Source organism: Ammospiza caudacuta, chromosome 6 (genome assembly GCF_027887145.1).
Source record: "Ammospiza caudacuta isolate bAmmCau1 chromosome 6, bAmmCau1.pri, whole genome shotgun sequence".
NCBI lineage: Eukaryota > Metazoa > Chordata > Aves > Passeriformes > Passerellidae > Ammospiza > Ammospiza caudacuta.
The window spans coordinates 65,518,051-65,545,785 of record NC_080598.1 but is presented as its reverse complement, the minus strand read 5'-3'; the positions used below and the strand labels follow the sequence as shown (position 1 = coordinate 65,545,785).

General features: G+C 49.7%; 2 protein-coding genes across 2 annotated transcripts in view; one reads left to right on the top strand and one right to left on the bottom strand.

Moving 5' to 3' along the window:
• The window catches only part of FANCM (FA complementation group M), a 58,115-nt gene that overhangs the window by 6,331 nt on the left and 24,049 nt on the right, over nucleotides 1–27,735 (top strand). The window contains exons 5-11 of the mRNA XM_058807061.1: nucleotides 17,305–17,436; nucleotides 18,237–18,369; nucleotides 19,044–19,172; nucleotides 19,618–19,719; nucleotides 21,105–21,292; nucleotides 22,610–22,816; nucleotides 26,367–26,601. Coding sequence (XP_058663044.1) covers nucleotides 17,305–17,436; nucleotides 18,237–18,369; nucleotides 19,044–19,172; nucleotides 19,618–19,719; nucleotides 21,105–21,292; nucleotides 22,610–22,816; nucleotides 26,367–26,601 — 1,126 coding nt within the window. The remainder of the gene's footprint in view (nucleotides 1–17,304; nucleotides 17,437–18,236; nucleotides 18,370–19,043; nucleotides 19,173–19,617; nucleotides 19,720–21,104; nucleotides 21,293–22,609; nucleotides 22,817–26,366; nucleotides 26,602–27,735) is intronic.
• On the bottom strand, nucleotides 1,183–9,235 carry LOC131558936 (heme-binding protein 2-like). Its single transcript, XM_058807063.1, has 5 exons — nucleotides 9,007–9,235; nucleotides 5,305–5,396; nucleotides 4,147–4,288; nucleotides 2,246–2,429; nucleotides 1,183–1,354 (listed from the first exon to the last, which is right to left on the bottom strand). The coding sequence occupies exons 1-5, from the start codon at nucleotides 9,233–9,235 to the stop codon at nucleotides 1,183–1,185; spliced, it is 819 nt and encodes a 272-aa protein (XP_058663046.1).

Below are 27,735 nucleotides of genomic sequence, written 5' to 3'. Positions count from 1 at the left end.
CATTAGGGAGGGATTTTGGAGAGCAGGATTGTTTGCTACCCTGACTCTAAAGTGCAGTAGGTGCTCCTGGGCTGTGGGGAACGGTGGCAATGCTGCTCCCAGACCTTCTGGGGGCTCTGCAACGTGGGAGCTCAGCCTCTGCAGAGAGCCAGGCTGCCAGCTGAGGGCTTAGCACAGGGGTGAGGGCAGAACAAACAACAAATTGATATTAGGGAGAAAAATCTCTCACAGTGAGGGTGGTCAGACACTGGGACAGGGCCCACAGGGGCTGGGGGCTCCCTGTCCCTGGGATGCTCAAACCCAGCTGTGCTGCCTGGAGCTGCAGCCCTGCTCTCAGCAGAGCTGTCTGCCCCAGGTCACTCCCATCTGAGATGTTCTCTGTGGTTATTTGTGTCATTTATGCCGTTAACAGCCAGAAGTACTGAACAGTTTACTCCAGCTGCAGTGCTTTAGCACCCAGCAAAGCTGTGAGGATAAACTGCTCAGAAAACTGCAGTTCCAAATCACCAGTGTCTCCTTAGGAGTGCCAGAGCCAGCCATGGGGTTCCTGGGGGCTGTGATGAGGATAACCTGTAATTTTGATGAGGATAAGCTGTAATTTTGCTGTCAACACTTGAGTGAGCAATAGGAGTTTTGGTCTCTCTGCAGACTCGGGTGCTTTGGTTGGGAGCTTTCTGAGGTAAGCTTTGGGGATCTCTGTGCCACAGCTGTCGGCATTGGCCTGTTCCTACTCCATGCTCTATCCCAGTGGGCTAAACCTGGTGGTTCTCCTCAGGAACTGAGACCTGGACATTCTTGCTGTGCCTGTGTGAGGTGGGTTTGGTGTGTCACACTGAGAGCCCCAGCGGGGTCTTTGTTCAGCACTGGAGCAGGCCAGGGCTCCAGGATGTCCCCAGGGACCATCCCGAGCCACAGGCAGGCTGGGGATGTGGAAGGGAAGAGGTTTCTGCCTCCCTTACCTGGTCAATAAGATAGAAGAGGTGAACTAACTTTAAAGTGCTAAAACCCTCCATGAAATCAGTGAGAGTTACCATAGGGATGTGTGCCTGGGGAGCTGAGCTGGGCTGGCTGCCCCTAACCCAGCTGAGATGCCCAGTGCTGACCTGTGACAGGGGACACCTGGGGTCACCCGTGAGGGGAGGAGGCTCCGAGGGCGGCAGCAGCAGCAGCAGCAGGAGGAGCTCAGGGCCGCTGCAGGAACCAGATCTCGTTGTGGCGGTTGGCGGCCGCGGGGTTGGTGTAGCCGGCGATGATGAACGTGTCCCGCAGGCACAGCTCGGGGCTCTCCAGGATGGCTGCCAGCAGGTTGATCTCCCTCATGATGGAGTCCTCGTTGGTGATCCCTCGGAAGCTCCTGCAGGGGTCAGCTCAGATCAGCTCTGGCTGCTTCCACAGCTCCCTGATGCTGCTGGGGTGGCTCTGCACCCCGGGGACAGCCCTAACCTGCACCTGGGGAGATTTGGGCTGGACCTGAGGGAAAAGCTCCTCAGGAAAGAGTGACTGGGCATTGCAAAGGGCTGCCCAGGGAGGTGGTGGAGTCACCATCCCTGGGGGTGTTTAAGTGAAGCCTGGAAGTGGCGCTCAGTGCCATGGTCTGGGTGACAAGGTGGTGCGAGGGCATAGGTTGGACTCAGTGATCTCAAAGGTCTTTTCCAACCTAGCTCGTTCTGTGACTCATTTTAAACCCACTGTTCTTCCAGAGCCACTGTGTTCATTTCAAACCCACTATTTTTCCACAAATGCCTTCTGAATGACTTGGTTGTGTTTCACCAATGGTACTGACTGTGATTAATCCCAAACCATTTTTTCTGTGCCATGTCAGACACTTTGTTCCCGACTACACAGAATAGTCTGAGGGTATTTTAGCACACAATTACAGATGCATCATTTTACCAAGTAATTGATATAAATATAGAATAACCTGAGCTGGAAGGGACCCACAGGGATTGTGGATTCCAATTCTGTCCTTGCCCAGACCCTCAACAATCCCACCCTGGGCATCCCTGGCAGTGGTGCCCAAACCCTCCTGGAGCTCTGGCAGCCTCAGGGCTTTGCCCATTCCATGGGGAGCCTGGGCAGTGCCCAAAACCCTTCCCTGTTATAATTTTGTAACCTTTATTCCCTGACCAGGCAGCTTTTACAACTCTTGAAATTAAGTTTTACAAGGTCTAAAAATCCTAACGTGGCCGGACTGAGAGCTGGGTGTTTTTCCTGTGTTGATCAGAGCAGTCAGAGCATTTCTCACCTGCTGTAGACAATGGTGGCAGGCCACTCCTCGATGATGATGTCAGAGTCGAAGGGGTGTGGGGGCTCGTCCTGCAGCACCTCGGGCAGGTAATAGGCCACTGTCACCGCCTGTGTCATCGCCGACTGCGCCTCGTTGGTGTGCACGATGGTCACGATGGGCACGGTGATGCCCAGGTACAGCCCTGCCCACACACAGGGGGTCAGGGCATTCAGGAGACTCAGGGGAAGCTCTGCACACTGTGCCTGCCTGCTGGGCTTGGGGGTCGAATCCACATTCGTGTGGGGATAGTTTTTCTGAGTGGGGGGTTGTTTGGGTGAGTCAAAAGTTTAGTGCAGTTAAGAGGATGCTTAGGCTTAGGGATAGGGCCAGTATGAACAGGACTATGTTTATTACTCTTCTCTGGGTTTAAACCAGATTCCAAGGATTGGAAGGGGATTGTAATTAGTATAGTGGAAGGGTAAGATCCTCATCAGTAGATAGAAATGTAGAGGAATAATCATACAACAAATAATCATACAGTCTACAAAGTGTCAGTATCAGGCTGCTTCAAACCCGAAGTGTTTGAAGGGATTTCACTGGGGTGGTTTGGGCAGTGTGGGTGTGCTCCAAGCTGGAGGAGCAGTGAGTGCCCAGAGCAGCTGTGGCTGCCCCTGCATCCCTAAAGGTGTTCCAGACCAGGTGGACACTGGGGCTTGGAGCAGCCTGGGACAGTGGGAGGTGTCCCTGCCATGGCAGGGGTGGAACAGGGAGATCTTTAAGGTCCCTTCCCACCCAAACCATCTGTGACTCCATGATTTCCCTGTGCTTTGTAGTCTGTGTGTGTGTGCAGATGTTTGTGCATTTGTGTCCAAAACACAGCATTTGGTGAGCTCTCCCCTCTTCATGCAGGGCAGGGAGTTTGCCTGAAGTCTTTCCCTCTCCTAAATGAGTTGTGTTTATCTTCAAACTGACCTTGTGTCATGGTTTGAATATTTGGGAACAAAACTGCAGGCAAGAGAAGGGGCTGCTCTGTGAATTCACTGAGGGTTTGCTGCTGTTAAAAATGTTGCAGTATTTTTTTTTTTTTTTTGCACTGTTGTGTGTTTGGAGTGCAGGAGGCAGAGGGAACTTCCTTTCTTTACAGTTTGATAACAACCCTGCAGTTCTGGAGCTAAAATTACTTTTAAACCACATTAAAGTGTTAAAAGAATGGGGAAGGTACCCTGGGGAAGGAAAAGCTTTTGTGATCAATGTTTGTATTTTCTTGGAAAGATACTTAAGGGCTGAGTCAATTACAGCACAGAGCACTGAGCATGGCAAAACTTGATAGTAACTGGAGGATGAAAAACATGAGAACTGATGTCTGGAAGTGAAAACCAGATTAAATTGGATTGCACACCAGGTGCGCATTTTACAGGCAGGCACAAGCTCTCAAGGACATGGTGGATTTGCCATTATTTTGAGCTAAAACTGGATTATCTTGCTGGAAAACATGCTTCAACCACAAATTTGCCGTGTCCATTGGGACAGGGACAATTTAATAGCTTGAACTAAAGGGAAGGAGGCAGAAAACTCTGCTCCCTTTTGGTATCACACTCTGCCAGGTGATTTCAGTGCTGCTGTGAAAATGAAACTCTGCAAATCCTGTAGGAAATGGCAGATTTACAGCAGAGAGCTTGGAGCAGCCTGGGACAGCGGGAGGTGTCCCTGCCATGACAGGGGTGGCACTGGAGGGGATTTAGGCTCCTTCCAACCCCAGCCATCCCAGGATTTCTGTGATTTTTATAGAAAGGCTGTATGATTGAAAAAACATCTCTGTAGGGTGTGTATTTGGGACAAGCTGTTCAAAGCATCCCCCTAATCAGCAGAGAGGGCAGAAACACAATTTTCTAGCTGCTGTGGGGTTGGGGTGTCATTACCTGAGGAGTTCTGCTCACAGATGTACCTCATGAGCTTCATGAACCCGAGGCAGATGCTCTGCTCATACTGCTTCTCTTTCATCTTGATACAAGCCCACTTGGCTTTCCCATACTGCCTTTTCTCATAGAGCAGATCTCCCAGCTGCAGACACACAGGGAAGAATTTGGGATTGTCATTTAATCAGCTAAAAACATCAGGCAAACAAATACAAGTGAAGCACAAGAACTGCGTCTTTTCAGCTCTCAGTGCCATGACCTTGAAAGAAACATGAATTTTAATCCTTCCTCCTATAAACCAAGGAATACACTGCTAATCTTGGATCAAAACTGACTTCAGCAGATTTTTAGGTAGTTCTCCTTTAAAATAAGGATCTGTTATCTTTTGGACTGGCACTATTAAACATTTAGTTGCAATTAACACTGAATAACCTCATTTTTTAGCTGCAGTTGTTACAGTAATACTGTAACATTAAAAAATGCTTTAAGCATAAACAGTCAGCATTCCCCACTTCATTTAAACACACTCGAGTGTTTAAATGAAACACTCTCAAATGATGATATTTATAAGTGTGAATTATTTTAATCTATTTAAAAGAAATGTGGCCAAAAAGCCCTCACAGATGGTCAGTAAAGGTTTTCATGGTTTTGATTTAAGATTAAACATTTGTTTGCACATTTCCTGAGCTGCAAGCAATTTGCTGAACATTAATTTCAGTTTTTTATTAGAGGATAATATGGGTTTATAAATTGCTGCTTTGTTTCATAATGATCCGTAATACAGAAATACATTTTTAGTTTTAAATTCAGTTATTCATCTCTTCAAGTACTCTTTGAAAGGTTTTATCAACATGACTGAAAAGGAGCAAATGCAGCAATTTAAGTGAAGAAAAGGGGCATTTTATTTCAAATGGCAAAGAGGGGTTTTTGTTAAATTAATTATGTTTCAAAGGGTATAATTCCTGGCCATCTTCTGGCTTGCAAAAAAGAAAATTACACATGTCCAAGGGATGAGGTGTTCCAATTGAGAGGCAGTGGCACAGTCACAATGTTTTGCACTCGTGTTCAGAGTCCCACAGAGTTGAAATCCCTTTGTGAGGAGCCCATTGCCATTTCTGGGGGCCAGGGCGGCAGCCCTGTGTGCAGGAGGGGCAGCAGTACCTTCTCCTTGCGCTGGATCAGGGTGAAGGGGATGCTCTGCCTCTCCTGGGGGTTGTTGTTCCTGGTCAGCTGCTGGATGGGCTCTGCCATGTCTGCAACAGAACCACAGTTCCCACGTGAGACTGCAGAAACGAGACTGAAATGTGCCTCATTCCCTTGGGGACCTTTGTGGCTGCTCTGGTTTGCTCTTCTCTAGGCAAGGTAAAAGCTTTTCCTAGGACAGGTTTGTCACAGACAACTTTTATGAAAAATCCCTATTAGGATTTTGTTAGGATCTTTCCTCCTGAGAAGCTGGGAGGCCTCAGGAACAAACTGTAAACAATGGTTATCTGCTGCTGTGGAATGCAACAGGTGCATCTGGGATTGGTCTCATGGGGTTGTCTCTAATTAATGGCCAATCACAATCTGGCTGTCTCAGACTCTGGTCAGTCGCAAGATTTTATCTTTCCTTTCCTTTCCTTGCCTTCAGATGAAATCCTTTCTTCTATTCTTCTAGTATAGTTTTAGTATATAATTTTCTTTTAATATAATATCTTAATATTAATTTATCAATTATATATTAATATAATATATTAATATATTATATATAATAAAATAATAAATTAGCCTTCTGAAACATGGGGTCAAGATTCTCATCTCTTCCCATGTCAGGGTTGCCTGCAAATTCAGCAGAGGTTCCCTGGGTTCTGCCCCTGTGCTGCTAGGAATGGTTTCCCTCTCCCATTCCCTACATTTCCCACCCCAGTGTCCAGGAAAGCTTTTGGCTGTGCCCCATTCCTGGCCCTGTGCAGGGGCCATTCCCAGCTCAGCACCTCTTGTGCTGCTGGGTTCAGGTGTATCCACACAAAGGACATTGGGGTGGCTGCCCTGTTGGCAGGCTCAAGGAAATACCGCTGTGGGAATGGATTTTAAACATCCATAGGATGTTTAATTCTATAACTGTGGCTGCTCTGACATCAATTCTGATCAATTGGAAGGTCATGAATAAATGCTGCTCAGGATGTGATCCCTACCAGACAGGCACAGACACACTGTGAGTCACACAAGGTCAGTCTAAAGAATGGAACACCTCTCTTCCACAAGAGTTTGTCCCCTGCCTTCCAGAGCTGGAGTGATGAAGCATTTGTGTACTTGGAGGATTAGAAACTCGATTTTATGTGCAGTGTTTGACAGTCTGGATGTGAACCCTGCCCTGCTGCCCACAGTGTGTGCTGGGCATGCAGGACAAGGAGGAGTTTCAGCTCCCAGAGCCCGTTTTGGGGAGCTGGAGGTGCCTCAGGTGGAAGAGGCAGGATAATGGGGGAGGAGAGTATTTATTATCCATGTGTGAGAGGAGGGGAGAGTTAAGATGCAGGAGAATTAACTTGGCCGAGGTCACTCAGTAAATCTGTAGCTGAGCTGGGAATCAAACCTCCATCTCCTGGCATCCACTCCAGGGGTTTAGCCTTAAGGCTGTTTGGAATAGTAAAGATCCTTAAACAAAGGGGAGGGGGAAAAAATAAAGGTAAAAAAGCTACATTGTAGTTAAGTGTAGACATTTTTTCTTTGCAGTATGTCATGGGAAACATTTAAAATGTAACTAATAACTGACATGCAAATGGATCTCTTTGGAGGCTGAGGGAAAAATAAAAGTAGAGTTCACCTCTCAATTTTCCAAGAATTAGGAAAGCTTTCAGGACTCTAGAATTAACTCTATTTTTAGATTACTTTATCAATTAGTGGGGGTGGGTTATGTTTTTTGCATTCCATATTAATGCAGAGGATAGGGATTACAATTGATTAAAGTCCTTTGGGGAGTTTTATCCTTCAGTTTCTGAGTCTGTGCTCTGTGTTGTCCCAGTCTGGAGAGCTCCACCTGTGCGGGGCCAGGCAGGCAGCAGAGGGACAGGACAGCTGTGTTTTCTGCAGCGATGGTTTCAGTGATGCACAGGGATCATCCCAGACCCCCAGCAATCCCACCCTGGCCATCCCTGAGGGTGTTGTGCTCTCTCCTGGAGCTCTGGCAGCCTCAGGGCTGCCCATTCCCTGGGCAGCTTTTCCAGTGCTGATTCCACCCTCTGGGGGAGGAACCTTTCCTAAAATCCATCCTAAATATTCTTTGGGTCCTGTCCCTGTCCCAGACAGCAGGGACATGGGCTGCTCCTTGTCACAGGGGGATTCCTCCTCCTGGGAAATCCCCTCCTCCTTCAGCCCTGGACAGGACCCTGTATTACTCTAAAAACCTTTTATTACTCTAAAAGCCTTGTGTTGTTCCATCTTGATTTTAGTAACATGTGCTGAGTGCTGCAGAGCAAACCTGTAGTACCGTGTAACTGAATAATATGGATAACTGTGTAACTAAATAATACGGAAAACTATGTAACTAAAACATGCTCACACCCTGCTTTTGACTTATTCCTTGGACTTTGTATCCCTCCTGATGGAATTTAGGAGTCCCAGTGCCTGGCTACCAGAACAGGTAATTCTGGGGAAGGGCTCTGGTTTCCTGAGCACTCAGGAGTGTTAAATAGAGACCCTCCGTGCCCTGGGGATCCTGGAACTGTCAGATTGCAGCATTCCTGACAAACCCGTGGCTGCTGGAGTGAGTACTGACACTCTGGGATGGCCCTGGGCATCCAGAGACCCTCCAGGGGCAGGGAGAGCAAGGCTAGGCAGGGAGCCCTGCTCAGACCTATCTTACCCTTCTTTTAGCACGTTAATTGTCATTAAAGCTTTGCAGAGTTAAGATGAGACTTCAAAGTGTGGCTGGAAAAGGATGGACTCAGTTTGCTGTGTTGGAATATAGAAAGAGTTTTTAAAGAACAGTAATTTAATACTGGTAGTGTCCAGTGCAGCCTGGGCAGGGTTTGGCTCTCCCCACCTCGGGAAGGTGAGTTTTCTGGCCAGGACAGAGATGCTGCAGATCTCAGTCTGCTCCTCTGGCCAGGACAGGGCAGAGTTAAATCTGACCGAGCTCAGCCTGAGGTGGCTCTCTGCTGCTGGTTAGGACTTCTCTGACTCATCACTCTTTCAGATTCTCCACTCTCTTAAAATTGAAAACAACCGACTCTGACTAAGATGAGCCCGGGAGCTGTTGAAAGCAAATCAATCCTTTACTTGTTTACTCTGGGCCGTTTGTAAACACAGCCCTCTTTCCTTGGAGAACTATACAGGGGTAGAGGGGATACTTTTAGGAAGAACGCTTTTGCAGGTGGTCAGTTTAATATTTACTTAGCTCTGAAAACTTGCACTGGCTGTTTTTGGGTCTGAAAACTAGCAGTGGTTATTTTCAGTGTGAATAGATCACTGAATTAGATCTGAAAACTCACTGGTTGTTTTTAGTGCTAATCGGTCACTGAAGTAGGTCTGAAAACGCACTGATTGTTTTCGGTGCGAATGGATCACTGAATTAGCTCTGAAAACTCGCGCTGGTTGTTTTCAGTGCGAATAGATCACTGAATTAGCTCTGAAAACTCGCGCTGGTTGTTTTCAGTGCGAATGGATCACTGAATTAGCTCTGAAAACTCGCGCTGTTTGTTTTCAGTGCGAGTAGATCGCCCCGGCGCTGCTGCAGCCGCTTCCCTGCCTTGTGGAGAGCTTTGCACCGCCCGGGTACGGCTGGAGCCGCCTCAGAGCCGGGCTCCGGGGGCTCGGGACTGTGCCGGGCGTTCACTGCCGTGCCCCGCGGCCCCAGCCCGGCCCCGGCCCGCATCCCGGCCTTACCTCGGGGCACGTCCACCTGGTGCCCCCGGCCCACGCTCTGCCAGTAGCTCAGCAGCCGCTCCTGCTCCTCGTCGTCCATGCGCTCGGCCGCCTCCTCCTCCAGGCTGCTGCCGTGGCTGTGGTACGCCGAGTCGGGGCTCTCCTCGGCCAGCCCGTCCAGCTCCTCCAGCGTGATCGCGCCGGGGCCGCCGGGCCCCGCACCGCCCATGCGGCACCCGCCCGTCTCCATCCCCGCTCCGCGCCCCCAGCGCCGCCGCTGCCGGGCTTATCTAGGGACGGGCACCGGGGCGGGGGCACCGCGGCACCGCCTCTGCCCGCCCAGCGCCCGCAGGGAGGGATAGAGCCAGGGATGGGCACCGCGGGCACCGCCTCTGCCCGCCCAGCGCCAGGGATAGAGCCAGGGATGGGCACCGTGGGCATCGCCTCTGCCTGCCCAGCGCCAGGGATAGAGCCAGGGATGGGCACCGTGGGCATCGCCTCTGCCCGCCCAGCGCCAGGGATAGAGCCAGGGATGGGCACCGTGGGTATCGCCTCTGCCCGCCCAGCGCCAGGGATAGAGCCAGGGATGGGCACCGTGGGTATCGCCTCTGCCCGCCCAGCGCCAGGGATAGAGCCAGGGATGGGCACCGTGGGTATCGCCTCTGCCCGCCCAGCGCCCGCAGGGAGGGATAGAGCCAGGGATGGGCACCGCGGGCATCACCTCTGCCCGCCCAGCGCCAGGGATAGAGCCAGGGATGGGCACCGCGGGTATCGCCTCTGCCCGCCCAGCGCCAGGGATAGAGCCAGGGATGGGCACCGCGAGCATCGCCTCTGCCCGCCAGCGCCGGCAGGGAGGGATAGAGCCAGGGATGAGGGACCCGCCTCTGCCCGCCCTGGGCCGGGCAGGGTACCCGGGCATGCAGGGACGGACGGACGGATGGATGGATGGATGGATGGATGGATGGATGGGGGAATGGAGCCAGGGACGGAGGGTTGGAGTACCTGACTGCCCACCCTGTGCCGGGAGGGCACATGGATGGATGGGTGGATGGATGATGGATGGGGAACCAAGGGCACTGCCTCTTCCTGTCCAGCTCCAGGAGGCCACCTAGGGATGGAGGGATGGATGGACAGATGGACGGGCGGGATACCACCTCTGCCCGCCCCGCGCTGGGCAGGGCACCCGGGGATGGATGGATGGATGGAGCCAGGGATGGAGGGATCCAGGATGGATGCCCGCTCCTGGTCCCTTCACCCCGTGCTGCAGGGACTGAGCAGAGCAGAATTTACACAAGTTTGTGTTCTGGCTGTTTTCCCACTCATTCCCTCTCTCCCAGCTGTTCTCTTTGTGGTATTTTCCCCACTGCTCTACATATCCCATTAGTTATTCTTTATTGGGATTTTATTTTGCTTCTTTCAAACCACACTTTAAAGACAGACCTTTCATTTTATTTGGAGAGCTTTGAGGTCTTGCCAAAATATTAGGAGTGCAAAAACTCTGGGATATTTAGTTGCTGAAGTCCAGCTTTGGAGGTTTTCAGCTGTGTAATTTTGTAGTTGCTGAGACAAGCCTTTGAATGAGGAGATGGGCAGCCCGTTATGGGGTGGAGATGGCAATTAAAGCAGGATCTGGGTTTGAATCAGGAGTCTGTGTGGGCTCTGTTGTCTTGTATTCCAAATTTAACATAGAATGGCTGTTGTGGCAGGAAAGAGAATCCTGGAGCATTTAGGGGTTTAGAATAACAGGAAAATAGTCCTTTCCTGTGCACTGTTGATGCTTCCAGGGAAAGCTGGAGGCTGGGGATGTGACTGTTGTGATGCTAAATCTGCCCCCTCTTTTTTCCCTTTTTCTGCGCAGTCCCTTTCTCCAGGCTCAGCTTGGGCTCCCCAGCCCCAGGGGCTGAGCTGGCTGTGAAAATGAACCCTGAATTGCCCCAGAAGCTGAGATGTGCCAGTCCTGATGTGCTCTGGCAGGGCAGACCCAATTCCTGCTGTGCCTTGGAAGTGCTCCTGGGGAATTCATAACCAGAGGCGCAGCTGGGAATGTCCTGAGAGGGATTTTGGGGTGCCGGGGCTGCAGGGAGTGAAGCACAGCTCACAAGGGCTTTGGGCTCTGCCTGCAGGCACTGCATCAGCCCCACAGGCTCTGGAATTCACTGGGAAGGCAAATCCTGGAGCAAGGCTGGAGCTGGTGCTTGTTTAGTGTCTGGGTGGGTGCTGATCTGATTTCACGGGCAGCTGCCCCAGAGCAGCACCACGGGCTCCCTCGCTGCAGGGAATCCTCTGGCAGCAACCAGAGACCTGGCTGCACCCTCAGCCCCACGGGGAGGCACAGTGGGAGCCCACCCTGCCCCAGGTACATCCCACAGCACACACTCCAGGGCTGGGCTGAGGAATTTTCCACTGAACTTTGGCTCTTGGGCTGTCAGTACCAAGGGGGGGCGTCCTTGGAGATTTCTCCCAGGAACTGGCATTCCTGTTTGAGGCAGCATGTGGATGGTCCTTTTCTGCCCATCCTGCAGAAAATAATTCATGGAAAACAATCCCAACTCTTTTGCCTACACATTAATTATGAGAATTAATAGTTGCTTAAATGAAATGATTTCTAAGTATGAAGCGTCTTTGCTGGAGATGAGAGAAAAGACAAAGGAAAACCAAGCAGCAGAAAGAGAGTTTAAAATCACAGCTAAATTTCTCTATATAAGCCAAATACCACAGAATATTGACTGGGAGAAAGAGGCTGGGAGGAGTTTAAAATCCTGTTTAAAAATCCATCTGTACAAATTACTCTGTGTGTATTTAATTTGTCTCTGATTCCTGATGAGCTTAGTAATTAGTGCATTTGATGGAGTACTGAAGATGTGATGGGCTGTGTCTGGATAAATAACAGAGGAACTCATTATTACTGCAGATGAAAAAAAGCTGATTTTTGTTGTATTTGTTGTGGTTTTTTCCCCAAACTTGCTCATTTTGTGTATGACTGCTGGCTAATAAAGAGCCACTCTTTGAGAAAACACAGTTTTGGTGGTGCTGTGTTCTCTGTGCATTCCTGGCAGGTTCTATCTCTGAATAGAACAGAAAAGCTGATATTCAGCCTTAAAAATTTCAGATCCAAACCATCCTCAGTGGATGCTCCTTTCTGTCTGACAGTCACTTACTGAGTGGTGAGTTGATGTAGAAAAGCCACTTATTTTTTAACATCTCTCAATAAAAAGTAAAATTGTTCTTGGTCAAATTACAAAGTAAAAGCTGGAAGTCTTGTTTTATAACCTTTATGAAAGGAAAAATGCTGTAACAGGAGAAAACTGAGTGTTAGAAAAGGGCAAAGTATTGGATTTTTTTGCTTCCAGGGAAAACAGTGGATTTTCAGCGTGTCTCATGTCCCTGGAAGATTGGGAAGGGTGTGAATGAGTTAATATAAACTTAAACAGAACTTTGGTGCCAAGATCATTACTGGGCTGAGCAGTATTGGGTTTGGAGAGCGACAGGATCAGCTAAAATCCACCCTGCCCTGCGGTGCCCTGCTGTTCTCCTTCCTTTATTGGCCAGGTGAGAAAATGTCAGGAAGGAATTGCACAAAATGCACTTTTCTGCCTGGTTCAGAGTTTGTTTGGTTCAGAGTTTGTTTGTCTCAACTCTGAAGTTTTACAAGATAATAACTAAAGCTCAGTGCCAGTCAGAGCTCCAGAGCCTCCCCAGCAGGCAGACACTAAATGTGGTTTGCTCCTGCAAGTTATTTGGGGAATATTGGCTGCTCCGTGGCTATCACACTTGGGGAACCCCAGCCTTCCTGATTTCAGTGCTGGGCCAGAGCAGGGAGTGCTCTGGGTCCTCCTCTGCCCTTCCCTGGAGCAGTGGGAAGGATCTCTGCCCTGGCACAGCCCTGCCGTGGGTCCCAGTGCCCCCTGAGCAGCAGGGCCTGGTGGGCACAGCCCCCTCTTGCCTTGCCCTGCCTTCCTTGGCTCAGTTCTTTGGGGATGTGAGGATCTGGAGCAGCTCAGGGCCAGCACGGATCTGGGTTTCTCCTGGAGCTCTTGGTTGTTCCCTGCTGCTGGTTTGGGGGATCCCCTTAGGGCAGAGGTTGGGCTGTGCTGCTGCCTCCCTGGCACTACCTGGGCTCGTTTCCTTCACCAGCTCAGCCCCAGAATGTTGGGAAGGGATCCCTGGATAGCCAAAGCCAGGCTGGACACTGGGGCTTGGAGCAGCCTGGGACAGGGAAGGTGTCCCTGCCGTGGCAGGGGTGGCACTGGATGGGATTTTAGGTCCTTTCCAACCCAAACTAGTCTGGGACTCTGTTAGTGCTGGAGCCAGGGGGTCTGGAGGAAGGTGCAGCTCTCCTTCAGCCCAGTGTGGCTCTGTAAAACCCAGGGGAGGCTGGCAGCCCCTGGGGAGCTCCTGAGGAGGGGATGCACCTGTGGAGTCCCTGTTTGTGGAGGTCCTGCCTGCTTGGCAGCAGGTTTCTGCCCCCCCTCCTTCTCCCCTGGGAAAGAAAAGGCACTCTAACAGTTATTTGTGGGTGTTTTTCTTTGGTAAAGAACCCCTGCAAATCTGCACTAAAATAATTAGGTCAGGGCATTAGTTTAGAGCCTTTGTTTCTTATTGTGCCAACAGAAAACAGATTAGGAGCAGTTTTTAGTGAGGTGTAGCTGGCACAGGAACACAAGGCCTTTGCCCTGCACACAAGTGCTCAGCTCCTGTCAGAGCTGCAAACCAGGTTCTAAGCTCATCATGGGCTCCAAGAACTCATTGTGGTTTGCTGTGGGAGATACCTCGGAACAGAGCAAGTCTTTGTGCTCTTGGCAGGTCCAGGGCAGGGTGGGATAACTCTGCCAATTGTCTTTTATCTGCTGGCTGTAAATCTGTCAGCTCTGAGCTCCATCACTGAGCTGCAGAAAGCCACGAGTGCTCCTGAGCAATTAATTGGAATTAATTCTCTGGCTGTGTTTGGGTAACACGACACTGGAGCGTTTTGGAAAGGCTGAGGGGACTTTTCCCCAAGTATTATCTTTTTAATTAAAAATGAAGGTATGGAGGCAAGATAAATGGAAGCAGGGAGCAGTGCCTGCTGCTGAGGCTCTCCTAAGTAGGTTGTGTTTACTGTTCCCTGGGAGTCTGAAGCTCCAGGTGACTGCATCCTGCTGCCTTTCATAACAGCACCAGCTTGTTTTGCAGAAGGTGATTAAATCAGACAGGGGTGTACATTGAGCAAACAGGGACAATATCATTTTCTTATATGTTAGTAACTAGGTCAAGGGATGAAACAGAAAAGTACAGGTAATGGAAATTGCTTTTTAGAAAAAAACACTCTGCAGCAGCTATAGGAAATCATAAACCAGTGCTGAAATATCAGATTTAATGGCCATTACTTTTTAATGAAAATATTAATTTCTTTTCAAGAGGAACATTTGTGAAAAGCCTGAATCAGTTTCTGCTACTTGGGATATAGTTTAAGCTTCATCTTCAGCATTTCAAGTGTGCCCATGTCCAACTGTTTGGGGTTTGAGGGGAGGGTAATGAGATATTCCAGTGGTATCCATTCAAATAAAAAGCACTGGGTTCTTCCTTCATGGTCAGCATTTTGGTTTATTTGGACAATGCCTTTTCCTATAAGCTGGCACAGACATCTCTGTCTCTGTCCTTTTAAAGGGACTCATCAGGTACAGCCTGGATTGAAAAACAACAGAACAGTAGAAAACTCTGTGATAAAATACCAAGTTCTGAATTTTAAACCCTTAAAACTAAATTGCATTTTTAATTTTGTTCTCACTAATATGATAAATGAACTCCTTGTGTGTTCAGCCTTCTCAGTGGCTTGGTGAATGGTTTTGGCTGTATTTTAAGAAAACAACATTTGATTTCTTCATTTATTTCCTCCCTTTCCTCCAGAAATTCCTGGCACTTCTGCAGCCTCCAGTTGGTGTTTGCTTGTTGGTGGTGTTAGAGCGTTAGTGGTTTATTTGGCTGAATTAATCCATGAGCCTTAATTAGAAGGAATGCCTGGGATGGAGTGTCCTGCCTTGCTTTCCCTGGGAGCTGTGAGGCTGTGACCCAGCTCCCCTGGGGACAAAGGAGACCTGGAAGGGCTGGGAAGGCCTTGGAGCGTCCCAGGTGACACCTTTGGGTGTCTCAGGTGTCCCAGGGGACACAGAGTGAGCAGGGAGGGCTGCCTCAGGCCTGGCTCCCATCCCATGGCCCAGGGTAGAGTCAGGGAATGGTTTGGTTGGAAGGGAATTCAATCCCACCCCTGCCATGGCAGGGACACCTCCCACTGTCCCAGGGTGCTCCAGTGCCCAGCCTGGCCTTGGGCACTGCCAGGGATCCAGGGGCAGCCACAGCTGCTCTGGCAATCCCAGCCCAGCCCCTGTCACCCTCGCAGGGAAGAGGAGCAGCCCAAGATGCCCCAAAGCACTGAGGATCCTGGCTCCATGGCTGTGAATTCCCTTATCTGCTACGAGCTGCTTTCCCTGCTGCTGCTGCAGTGTGAGGGACCTGGGCCCTGGCTGGGCAGGGTGGAGATGGCTCAGCTGGGGCTGCCCAACTTTCCCTGGGCCTTTCCAAATCTCCCCTTGCAGTTTTGGTTCTTTGGGGGATTCATGCTGCTGTCATTGGTGATGGCAGTTACTCCCACTCCACTCCTTAGGATTTTAGATTTGATTTAATTTAAATTAGATATTGGGAAGGAATTCCTGGCTGGGAGGGGCTGGGCTGGGATTGCCAGAGCAGCTGTGGCTGCCCCTGGATCCCTGGCAGTGCCCAAGGCCAGGCTGGACACTGGGGCACCCTGGGACAGTGGGAGGTGTCCCTGCCATGGCAGGGGTGGCACTGGGTGGGGTTTAAGGTCCCTTCCAGCCCAAACCATTCTGTGATTCTGTTTTCATTTTAATGCCACACAGGTTCTGCACACAGAGTAAGAAGATAAAAAAGACCTGTAAATAAACAATATCATAAACTAATTTTTAGACTAAACCATAAGAATAATCAAAGCAAGCAGACAGAAGTTGAGCAGAGCTGCCTCTACGCTGCCAGAGCATCAGCAGCATGTGCATGTTAAGGATATTTAGCATGTGCATCAGAACAGCATCTGGGAACCCAGATGGAGGAGTGTCCTGAGTAACAAATGAGTGCTGTTACTCATGGATGAACACGGACTGGGTTCTACACGTGGCTCTCTGTAGCTGTCAGGGCATTTCCTCCCCACCAACTCCACTGCTGGGATCAGTGCTGGAAGCCTGACTTAGGCCTGGCTTTATTGGTTTAGTTGGATGCTTTTCAGTGGGCTGAAGGGACACTAAAGGGATTAAGCACTTGTTACACCATAGCCCTCTTAGGGCAGGGCAGCTGTGCTGCTGCTGGGGTGCCTGAACACTTGGGAAACACATGAAGTGGCGCTGGGAAACTGTGAGCTTTGGAGAAGCCTGTTCTTGTGCACTTTTGGGGCCCTTGGCCAAGGGGGCCAACAGGTTGTAAACAGGGTTTGTGGGACAAATCTGATTACTGCAATTATGGCAGAGTTAGTGCTCAGGCCAAACTAAGTCTGTGGAAAAATCCTGACCACCTAAGGCTGGGAAGCAAAGAGGAAAAACAGGATTAAGATGCATTAGTGCAGGTTATTGTCCTTGCTGCAGCGAGGTGGAAAGCAGGTACATGTGATGTTGGAAAACAAGCTGTGTTTTGGGGTGGGTTCTGCAGGAAATGGGACACGCTGCTGTGCCTGTGCCCGTTCCTCTCTGCTCCTGTCTCCCAGCTCCCATCCCTTCCACACAGATCCTGCCCAGTCCTTCACCCAGTTTGGTCTCTCAGAGGTGAATCCAGGTGTTCCTGGGATCAAGGTGCCATTGGAGTGTGAGCAGGGAGAGGGACTGCAGCCCCTGTTCCACACCTGGGGGTCCCTCCCATTCCTGTCCCCCTCTGCTGGCTCAGCCCTTGTTCCATCGCAGATCCCAGGGGGATTTTCCCCTCCTCAGTTCCTGGGTGGATCAGGGTTACCCTGGGGCAGGAGGGTGTGGGAAGGGACCCCCAAGGATGATGGAGTCATCCTGACCCCGCACAGGACACCCCAACATCCCACCCTGTGCCTGAGAGCCTTGTCCAAGTGCTCTGGCAGGAATTTGGGGAATTAACCTAAAAACACCCTGATTATGGAGGCAGAACACCTGGTACAGTTACACAGCACTCAGACTTCAGCACAGCTCACTCTGAAAAACCCTGTGTCTCAAATAAAACCAATGAGCTCCTCATGTTCCATTGTGTAGGATCTACAAAAATAAAATCAGGTCAAAGGGCTCACCCCCCTTCACCTGTGCTGGGTTTTGCTTGCAGGTGCTGGAAGCATTTGCTGGGCGCCTGATTAAGGTGGGAGTTTTATCCAGGAGGGATATTCCCAACCTGACCAAGTACCAGATCATCCTGGCAAGGGATCAGTACAGGAAGAACCCCTCTGCACAACATGCAGTAAGTTCTTTATTTATTTCATGCTATTAAAGTGGTAAATAAATAGGAATAATCCATCATTACAATATTTCCGGAGACATTTTAAGTAGATTTCTGTTTTTAGCCATGGAATAAAATAGAATCACAGCATGGTTTGGGATGGAAGGGATCTTTAAGCTCATTTATGGAATCTATTTATCTATTTTAAAATCATTTATGAAAAATATTCCTAATTGTCCCACATTTCTGGATGCCAGTATAGAAGGGTTAAGGAAAAGATCAGGCACTCTATTTAAGTGAAATTGCTTTGAGAGTTTACATTGTAATCACTGACAGCCAAGTTTTCATTTTCCCCTCAAAGGTATGTATATTCCTGGTTTTTGGTAAATCCTTATGGAATGGTCAAATTTTGTAAACTTTAAAAAAAAAGCCTAAAAAAAGACTGTGTGCCTCAAAAAGAGCAATGGGAAATCTCCTTCAGTGTAAGCAGGCAATTTTCCTGACTTGATTCCATGGCCTGGGTGGATGTGCCAGAAATGCCAGATTTTCCCAAATGCTGATGGCTCAGCTGTCAGAGTCTGAGGGTTATTGAGCTAATTTTGGGAGATAATGGAGGTATTTTGGAGGTGGAAGAGGATTGCCTTCACTGAGCATTGTGCAGTCTGTCCCCTGAGGGCTCTGGTGGACAAACTGCTCCTGGACAACCCTTTGGGGTTTGCTCTGCTCCTCAGGTGTCACTCTGGTTTTGGGTAGGAATTGCAGTTGGATTCCTGCTCCTCAGCCACTTCCTAACTCGGTGAAAATCTGCTTTTCTTCCCCAGGGAATCCATCAAGGCATCATTGAAGGAGATTTTGCCCTTTGTATCAGTCTGTACCACGGCTACGAGCTGCTGCTGCAGATGGGAATCCGCTCCTTGTTCATCTACCTGTGGGGAATCATGGATGGATCCAAAGGTGAAATCTCCTCAGAGCATCCTTCCTGTCAGCTCCACCCTTCTCCTTCCATTTACCTTGCTGTATGGCTGGTGTGGCACCAAACACCTTGAGCAATGAGGGGCTGCAGATGGATTTGGTGTTTTGTTCCCCTTATTCACAGAATCACAGAATGACCAGGTTGGAAGAGACCTTCAAGATCATGGAGTCCAACCCAGCCCCAACAGCTTAGCTCACCCCTGGCCCCCAGTGCCACATCCAGGCTTTGTTAAACACACCCAGGGATGGGGACTGCACCACCTCCCTGCGCAGAACATTCCAGAACTTTGTCACCCTTTCTGTAAAAACTTTTCCTGATACCCAACCTGTATTTCCCTTGGCACAGCTCAGGCTGTGTGCTCTGGGTGTGTCAGTGCCTGGAGAAAGAGCCCAGCCCCAGCTGGGCACAGGCACCTTTCAGGAGCTGTGCAGAGTGATGGGGGCAGCCCCGAGCCTCCTTTTCTGCAGGCTGAGCACCCCCAGCTCCCTCAGGGCTTCCTCACAGGGTTTGTGTTCCCTCTCCAGCCCCGTTGTCCCCTCTGGATGTGCTCAGTCCTTCCCAAGCTGAGGGGCCAGAGCTGGGCACAGTGAGGTTTGCTAAAGGCAGAGTTTGGGAAAGGAAATGGAATCCTGAGATGTTTCAACTCTCTCCAAAGGATTTTCCCGCACCAAGAGCGAGCTGGGGCGCAACCAGGACTTCATGGAGCTCTACCAGCAGCTTCAGGACATGTTCTCAGACACTGCTGTGACTCCTGAGAGGGGAAGTGCTGGCAACAGCTCAACAGGTCAGGATTCCCCTCTCAGGGACAGAATATTCCTGTTTAAAAGTTGTGCTGCCCTGGCTGCTGCTCTTTATTCCAGATTGAATTCCCAATGTTCTGTCTCTCCCTCCCTCTCACTCCTCCCTCGGTGGTTTTACCTTCTTTGAAGAAAGTTTTCTGTGTTTGAAGTTTTTAATTTGCTCTAAAATGAAGGTTAAAGTACAACTGTTTCACTGTACGTCTTTCCCAGTGTGACTCTAACAAAAGTAACAGCACTTTCTCAAAAATTTGGTTTAACAAATGTTCTTCTGTCAGCAGTTTATTGTTTTGTTTAGTACCGATATCTAAATATCAATATCAGGATTTGGGTCTGACTCAGATAATTACAGTGGGAGGCAATGAAGTTCACTGAACCTTCCTGCTTGTTGCAGGTTTATTTACATCTTTCATTACTTTATTTCCTTTCCAGCATTGGAAAAGAAAAAGGAATTTGTCTACAGCCATCCAAAATTGAAGAAATTGGAGGAGATTGTAATAGAACACTTCAGATCCTGGAAACAGGGAGGTTCTGGTGAGTACCAACAGCTCAGGAAAGTCTGGGAATGGAAACAAGGAATATCCTCCTGATTGATTTCCTCCTTTGTGCTGCCTTATGGCTTTGGTTGTTTGTGCATCTTCCCCTCTAGAAAACTTTACCACAAGATTTCTATAAGATAAAATTTCCTATAAATTCTCATTATTGATTTGATATAAACTGCTCTAACATCTGAATAAAACAGGGATAGGGAACTCATTCCTGGGGCTACCACCTTTCCTGCTGGTCCTGTCCCAGTTTGTCCTGGCAGCCCCCCTCAGTTCCTGCTGCAGAGTTCCATGAACTCATTTAAGGGCCTCAAGTGTGAAAATTCTGGTATCCAGCCTGAGGATAAGCAATCTGAGGTATCAGTTTGAAGTTCAAACCCTTCAGTTACATTCACCTGTCTCTCTCTCTCTCTTCTTTTTCATCCTGATGAAGACATCACCCAGATCTCTTTGGTTTTGAGATGTTTCAGCTTCTTGATTCCAGCCTTTGGAATATTACATGAGTAATAATAACATTTGTTTTGCATCTTGTTAACTGTTTATCTTGCCTGTTTGGGTCTTTGTGCTCTGTGAAGTTCTGATAATTTCTGACCTGCCCTTCCCTCTTTTTTTTGTGTGTTTTTTTTTCTCTCTTGGATGCAGTGTTCTCAGCAAACCTTTGAAATTACTGATGTTTTCTACTAGGAACTTTGTTTCCCAGTTCTGTGTTTGTAACTTTAGGGTACACCCCAATGCATTTAATACAGTTCACTCCTTTTTTCCCCTTCCCATTCAGAGCTCTTTCTGTCATCCTGCCTCCCTCCTTTTGCTTCTCCTTTTGAGATGGAAAGGGAGGGAATTCATGCCCAAAGTCATCAGCCATACCTGGAACAGCACCGGCCCCTTCTGTTCCATCCATTCCCCAGGATCCCTGGCAGTGCCCAAGGCCAGGTTGGACACTGGGGCTGGAGCAGCCTGGGACAGTGGGAGGTGTCCCTGCCATGGCAGGGGTGGGATGGGATGGGATGGGATTTAAGGTCCCTTCCAGCCCAAACCAGTCTGGGATTCTGGGGTTATGGCTCTGCTGTCCTGAGAGCGCCGAAATGGAGACACCAGCATCGTGAACTTCACTCCAAAACACGTCCCATCCAACCCCAGCTTTTCAAAGTGACTTTAGTGAGGATGCCTCAGATAAAGACATTCTCATTCTCCATGAGCATTAGAGCCTGCATTGATCCAAAGAGGAATTTTAAGGGGGTGGATCATGGAGCATTTTCTGCCTATTTGTTCTTCCCATTGAGTGGGACTGTGAGAGCTGTGAATGTGTAACTTGCAGGGGGTGCCCTGTCTGTTTTTACTGATGATTCTATTAAAACCTGCCATTTTCTAATGCAGCAGATGAGGACAGGAGCGAGGGCTCCCCCGGGGACACGAGGGTGATGATCTTCTCCTCGTTCCGGGACAGCGTGCAGGAGATCGCCGAGATGCTGGCGCGGCTCAGCCCGGCCGTGCGCGCCATGACCTTCGTGGGACACTCCTCGGGCAAGAGCACCAAGGGCTTCACCCAGAAGGAGCAGCTGGAGGTGAGGAGAGGGGAGGCTGGGATGAGGAATTGGTGATAATTAGTGATACACATTAATTGTGTGAATAACCCCAGGAGTATGGACTGTGTGGCAGTGGCTGAGCTGTGAGTGCCGTTGGTAAATCCCTATAGAGTCCAGTGGTTTCCAGAGGATCCAAAATTATGCTCACTGAACAAAATAGACCAATAATTTATATATTTATATTATATATAAATAGAATTATTATAATTTATATTCATTATATTAACGACTGCTAAATTAAAATGCCAAAAATCTGGGGAAATATGCAAATACGTGCTGTGGAAATTTTATTTTTCTTCCAGGTAGGACAGATAAGATCTAGCATTAAATTCTGATCTAGCAAAGCTAAAAAAAGACAACCCCTAAAATATTTAATTATTAAATTGGGAGGATCAGTTTTACATGGTTGGAGACAGAATAAGATGTGCTTTTTTCCCTTTATTTTAGAGTTAAAGAGCTGAAATGCTGATGCTGGTCACACTGGGGTGGTGTTTGATCGCAAGGCAGCAGCTGGGAAATTTAAAAAGCCAAAATTTGTTGTTTTAGGATTGTCTTGGTTTGAAAAGCCAGGTGTCTGCTAAGGAAGGCAGGAGCCTCCCCTGAAATGGAAAATGCAAACCCCCTCCCTCTGAATTGTTATAATTTTGAAATGAAAGGGTTCTCAGGCAAAGATATGGGAGTAGGAATAACAGTTCTTTATTAGGGAAAAAAAAGAGTAAAAAAAAATAGCATAATACAAAAAACCCCCTGCCAGAGTGAGAGCAGTCCCTGTCCCCTGTGTGTCAGGGGGTGTCCCAGCCCCATGCCATGGGGGCTCAGCCCTCCTGCAGTGCCAGCTGTGGCTCTGCTGCAGCAGGGATCCTGCACAAGGGGGGAGTTTTCCTCTGCAGCTCCAGGGCTGCTGCAGATGGGCCTGGGCTCCCTCTGGCCATGCAGGGCAGCAGAAAGCTGCTCCTCTGGCAGTGCAGGGGGCAAAGGCTGCCGTGCTGTGCCAGGCTCAGATTGTGCCCAGGTAGGAATGCTTGGCTCCTCCCCTGGGCGGAGCATCTCCCCATGGGATGCTGGCATTGGATCAGCCCTGCAGGGACACTCAGTGGCCATGGACAGAAGATAATTAATAATTAATGGCCCATGGACAGCAGAGATCTGGAGGGAGGGTTGGCTGTGACAGAGATAAAACTGCCCCACGAACAGAAGATAACTGCACCGGCTCTCACAGATCTTGCAGCCCAGGACAAGGATACAGCTCAGTTTTCCTGGCTGAGCTGCTCAATCCCGTTCCCGCTGTCCCTGCAGGTGGTGAGGCGATTCCGGGAGGGCGGCTACAACACGCTGGTGTCCACGTGCGTGGGCGAGGAGGGGCTGGACATCGGCGAGGTGGATCTGATCGTGTGCTTCGACGCGCAGCGCAGCCCCGTGCGCCTGGTGCAGCGCATGGGCCGCACCGGCCGCCGCCGCCACGGCCGCATCGTCGTCATCCTGGCCCAGGGCCGTGAGGAGAGGGTGAGCGGGGAAGGCAGGGGCAGAACACCCGGCTGGCCACGGGCTGTGTGCGGGGTTAGGGGTGGGAGGGCATGGCGTGGTGTGACCGTGTTCACAGGGGGGCATGAGGGAAGAGATGAAGATCTGACTCCATGTTTCAGAAGGCTGATTTATTATTTTATGATATATATTACATTAAAACTATACTAAAAGAATAGAAGAAAGGATTTCATCAGAAGGCTGGCTAAGAATAGCAAAAGAAAGAATGATAACAAAGGCTTGTGGCTTAGACAGAGTCCAAGCCAGCTGACTGTGATTGGCCGTTAATTCGAAACAGCCACATGAGACCAACCACAGATGCACCTGTTGCATTCCACAGCAGCAGATAACCATTGTTTACATTTTGTTCCTGAGGCTTCTCAGCTTCTCAAGAGGAAAAATCCTAAGGAAAGGATTTTTCATAAAAGATGTCTGTGACAGGATGGCACAAGGGGCAAGCAAAGGGCACTGCCCTATGGGGAAGATGGGGCCGGCCACCAGGGATTCCACAACCCATGAGGGAACAGGGAAAGGAGAAATCATGAGAATTTGGGATATAAGGGGAAAGGAACTGGGATGGATCATGGTGTTGTGCATGACTCCATGGGGAAGTTCTTTCTGTCTGCCCAGATGGGGAAAGCTCTCTGGTAGGTCTGTCCAGGGCAATGCCCTGGGGATTTGCCTGAGGGAGAAGATTCAGAGGATTCCACACTCAGGGAGCATCCCAGCACAAATACCCCAACAACCCCAGCCTGGGCATCCCTGGCAGTGCTGCCCAAATCCCCTGGAGCTCTGGCAGCCTCGGGCTGTGCCCATTCCCTGGGCAGCCTGGGCAGTGCCAGCACCCTCTGGGGAAGAACCTTTCCTGATATCCAACCTGAGCCTGCCCTGACACAGCTCCAGCCCCTTCCTGGATCCTGTCCCTTCCAGGGAGCAGAGTTCAGAGCTGTCCCTTGGGACAAAGCTGCAGCCCCCAGGGAGTTTCTGTTCAGTGTCCTCATTCACTGTCACAGGAAACTCCAGCACAGAACCCCAGAGTGGTTTGGGTTGGATGGGACCTGAAAGATCCTCCAGTTCTGCCTCCTGCCATGGCAGGGACACCTCCCACTGTCCCAGGGTGCCCCAGTGCCCAGCCTGGCCTTGGGCACTGCCAGGGATCCAGGGGCAGCCACAGCTGCTCTGGCAATCCCAGCCCAGCCAGGAATTCCCAATTCCCAATCTCCCACCCATCCCTGCCCTCTGGCACTGGGAGCCATTCCCTGGCTCCTGTCCCTCCATGCCTTGTCCCCAGTCCCTCTGCAGCTCTCCTGGAGCCCCTTCAGGCCCTGCCAGGGGCTCTGAGCTCTGCCTGGAGCCTTCTCCTCTCCAGGGGAGCACCCCCAGCCCTCCCAGCCTGCCATGTCACCAAGTATTAAACTGCAGCTCAGAGATTCCAGGGCTTTCCAAGGATGCAGGGGAAGGTGTGGGGTGGGGGCTGGAGCTGGGGGGGACCCTGGGGGTGCTGCTGGTGGCAGTGGCTGTGCAGGCTGGTGCTTACCGGGCTGGTGACGCCACTGGCGCCCAGAGCTGGCTTTAGTGGCCGTGCTCTTGCGTGTGAGGATGAGGAGATCGGCTTAGGTGCAAATCCACTTTGGCTGGGCTCCTGCAGCCCAGCACTCAGGCAGTCTGTGGGTACAGACTGTCCCTTGGGACATCCATGTTCCCTGGAGATGTGCTGGGAGCTGGGCGATCCCAGCACAGCAGGGCCAGGCTCACCTTGGATGGGACAGGGCAGGATTGGGGCAGGACAGGCTGGGCGCTCCCTGCTGCCATCACCAGTGAGAGGGGATGCAAACCAACACATTCCAGATCTGTGTGAATCAATTGTAAACCCAGAGTTTCACATTTTGGTATTATTTCATTTATTCCAGTCAGTGCTGTAGCTCTGGCTGGGATTTGTGGATGGCAGGGATTTAATTCTGAATGAGACTGCAGAGAATCCTCCCTGGGGGGAAATAAGTTTCCTCTTTGAAGGGATGAGAGTTAAAAATGATAAACCTGAGTGGAGCTTGTAAATAGATATTTTCTGGTGCTGCTTACGGAGGCTGGTTACTATTGAAAGCTCTGCTCTGTAATGGGATATAAAACAGTCCCTTAAATTCCTTGGGGCTTCACTTAAGTACTTGGATTACTGTGCTGTCCAGATTTTCTCAGACAGAACCTCCCCTCAGGTAGAACAGTCATTGTATATATTTTTTTTTTTTTATTTTGAGGTCAGGAAATAAGCTTAATTGCAAACCAGTATTGTCTTGGTGGGTTTGTTTGGTTTTTCTTAAGGGTGTCTTTTGGGGTTGTTGTTGGGGTTTTTAAGTTCAGCAGAACTGGAAAGAGACTCAATGTGGAGGTTCTTCCCTATCACTTAATTTGCAGCTAAATAATTAATGTCTATGTATTAATTTATGGGAATTTCTTTGAGGGGTTTTGTGTGGTTTTTTCCCTTTGTTTTAGTTTTGGGATTTTTTTGGTTTTTGTTGTTTGTTTTGCTTGCTTTAATTTTGAGGTCGTTTTTAATCAAACCACTTCAGATCAATCACAAAGCTTTTGGAGATGTTTTATTGGGAGAAAGGGGTCAGTGCAGGTGTGGCAGCGTGACGTTTGCAGGAATTTCTGTCAGCTCAGTGTTTATACCGTGGCTCCCACGTGCTCCCAGGGCAGCCTCTCCACGTGGCAGCTGCCGTGAGCCCCAGGGCCAGGCTTGGGATGTCCCCTGGAGCTGCTGGGATGGACCCTGGGGTGTCCCCTGGAGCTGCTCAGCACAGGGGAAGGAAAAGCCAGTGAAGTCACAACTCTGTGATGCTGCTAATTTTGTTAACACCGCTTTTTTCTGCCATAAGAACACTGGGGTTTGACTGTTCTAGGATTAAAAAGTTATTTTTTGGAATGCCTGAGGGGTTCATCAATGCTGGCTGTGGGCCTCTTCCAGTTTTATTCAGGGAAATTATTATTTATTTTATTTTTTTTATTTTTGCTCCCTGGAATCCTCTCTGTCAGGTGGCAGCTGCCCCCTGGGACTCTCAGGGTTTCAAGGGGCTCAGGGAGGAGCAGAGCACAAAACTCCTTGGGGGGAGGCACTTCCAGAGGGAGGCCCCAGTTTCTCTCCTCACATTCCCCAGCTTGGCCATGGTTTCTCCATTGCACAATAATATGGGGAGTAATTAAAAGGACTCAGAGCACTCATGACATCAACAAATCATCTTAGGCTTTTTTTTTTTGCTTGAGCTCCTTTCCCTGTTTCTGATGTAATCTAATTTACATCATCCCTGTATCAGTGACAGCTTGTAACTTCCCCCAGGCAAGGGCTGTGCTCCTTTCTCACTCTCCAGTGCTGTGCCTGCTTCTGGTCCATTGAAAACCCCAAACCAAACAAGTCCTTGCTGAGGGAACAGGAAATGAGAAACCCCACAGCCACTGAGGTGTTCTTTTAGTTTTGATTAAATGCTGTGAAAAAGCCAATCAATCAGCAGATGATTTATCTATTTACCTTCTCTTTCAGACCTACAACCAAAGCCAGTGTAACAAAAGGAGCATCCACAAAGCCATCTCAGGGAACAAAACCCTTCGTTTCTACCAGCACAGCCCACGGATGGTTCCAGAAGGCATCAATCCCAAAGTGCACAAAATGTTTATCACTGCTGAAAAGCAGGAGCAGAGCACCTCCAGGGTGCTTTCCAAAGAGAGGAGATGCAGTTCCCTGCAGCACAAATGTGCTCTCTCTGCCTGTGTCACTGGTAAGAGGATTATGGTGTTCCAGCACTTGCAGCCCTCCCTCGCGGGAGCTTGGGGCTCTCGGGGTCACTCTGTGAGCTCAGACACTGCCAGGGCTGCTCCTGGGCACCTCCTCATCCTGAGCCAGGCCTTGCTTCATCCTCCTCCTCCATGGAGTCACTCCCTGCAAGTCAGAAACTCCAGCTGCACACACAGGAGGCAAAGGTTCATCCCAAAATCCCAGAATCCCAGACTGGATTGGGTTGTGGGGACTTTAAATTCCCATTTAGGGCAGGGACACCTTCCCTATCCCAGACTGCTCCAGCCCTGTCCAGCCTGGCCTGGGATGCTCCCAGGGATGGGGCAGCCACAGCTGCTCTGGGCATTGTGACTTTGTAAATGACAATAAACCAGAAGTGCTTGAAAACTGAAGGATTTTGCTGTGAGGAAAAGGAGAAATCAAGGGTAGGATATTTAGGAATTGTGCAGACCCTCTTGGAGGAAAATTAGGAAAATTCTCTTGGAGGCTTTCTAGCTGATGCAGTTCAATGGCATGGGAATGCTCAGGAAACTGAACACAATCATAAGAGAGGAAAAAAGTATTTTATAAATATTTGGGAATTTTCCTGCTCTGTCTCTTTGTTAGTGCTTTCTGTAAGGACCAACAGCAGCTTCTTGAAAGAAGAAACTCGGAGCCTTGGGGAAGTTCCTATTTCTGATTAAACAGACACAGCTGCTGGAAAACAATCAGAGCCCAACATGGGATGAAAAGAATCATTTTGGAGCATTTATTGGTCTGTCCTAGAAAAGAGAAACGAGCAGGGAGGGCATAAAGGAAATGCTAATGCTGGGAATGCTCCTGCTGTGGGAGCAGCACAGGGGCTGGAATTGCCCTTCTGTGTGAGCTACCTGGGCAGGGCTGGGGCTCTGGGTCCCCAGAGGGACCAGGGCTCAGTAGCCAGAGGGGGTCAGGGTAGAATCCCCAAAGGTGGAGTCCCCAAATTGACCAGGGCTGAGTTGCCAGAGGGTGACCAGGGCTGAGTCCCCAAATTGACCAGGGCTGAGTCCCCAGAGTGACCAGGGCTGATTTGCTGAAGTTGGCCAGGCCTGAGTCCCCAGGGTGGCCAGAGCTCTGTCCCCAAGGTGACCAGGGCTCA

Excerpts from the sequence above, each read along its gene's own strand:
- LOC131558936 (XM_058807063.1), bottom strand. The coding sequence starts at position 9,235 with ATGGAGACGGGCGGGTGCCGCATGGGCGGTGCGGGGCCCGGCGGCCCC. Across the intron at positions 5,397-9,006 it reads CCAGGTGGACGTGCCCCGAG|ACATGGCAGAGCCCATCCAG; the intron begins GTAAGGCCGGGA and ends GTTCTGTTGCAG. Across the intron at positions 2,430-4,146 it reads CTGTGAGCAGAACTCCTCAG|GGCTGTACCTGGGCATCACC; the intron begins GTAATGACACCC and ends GTGTGTGGGCAG.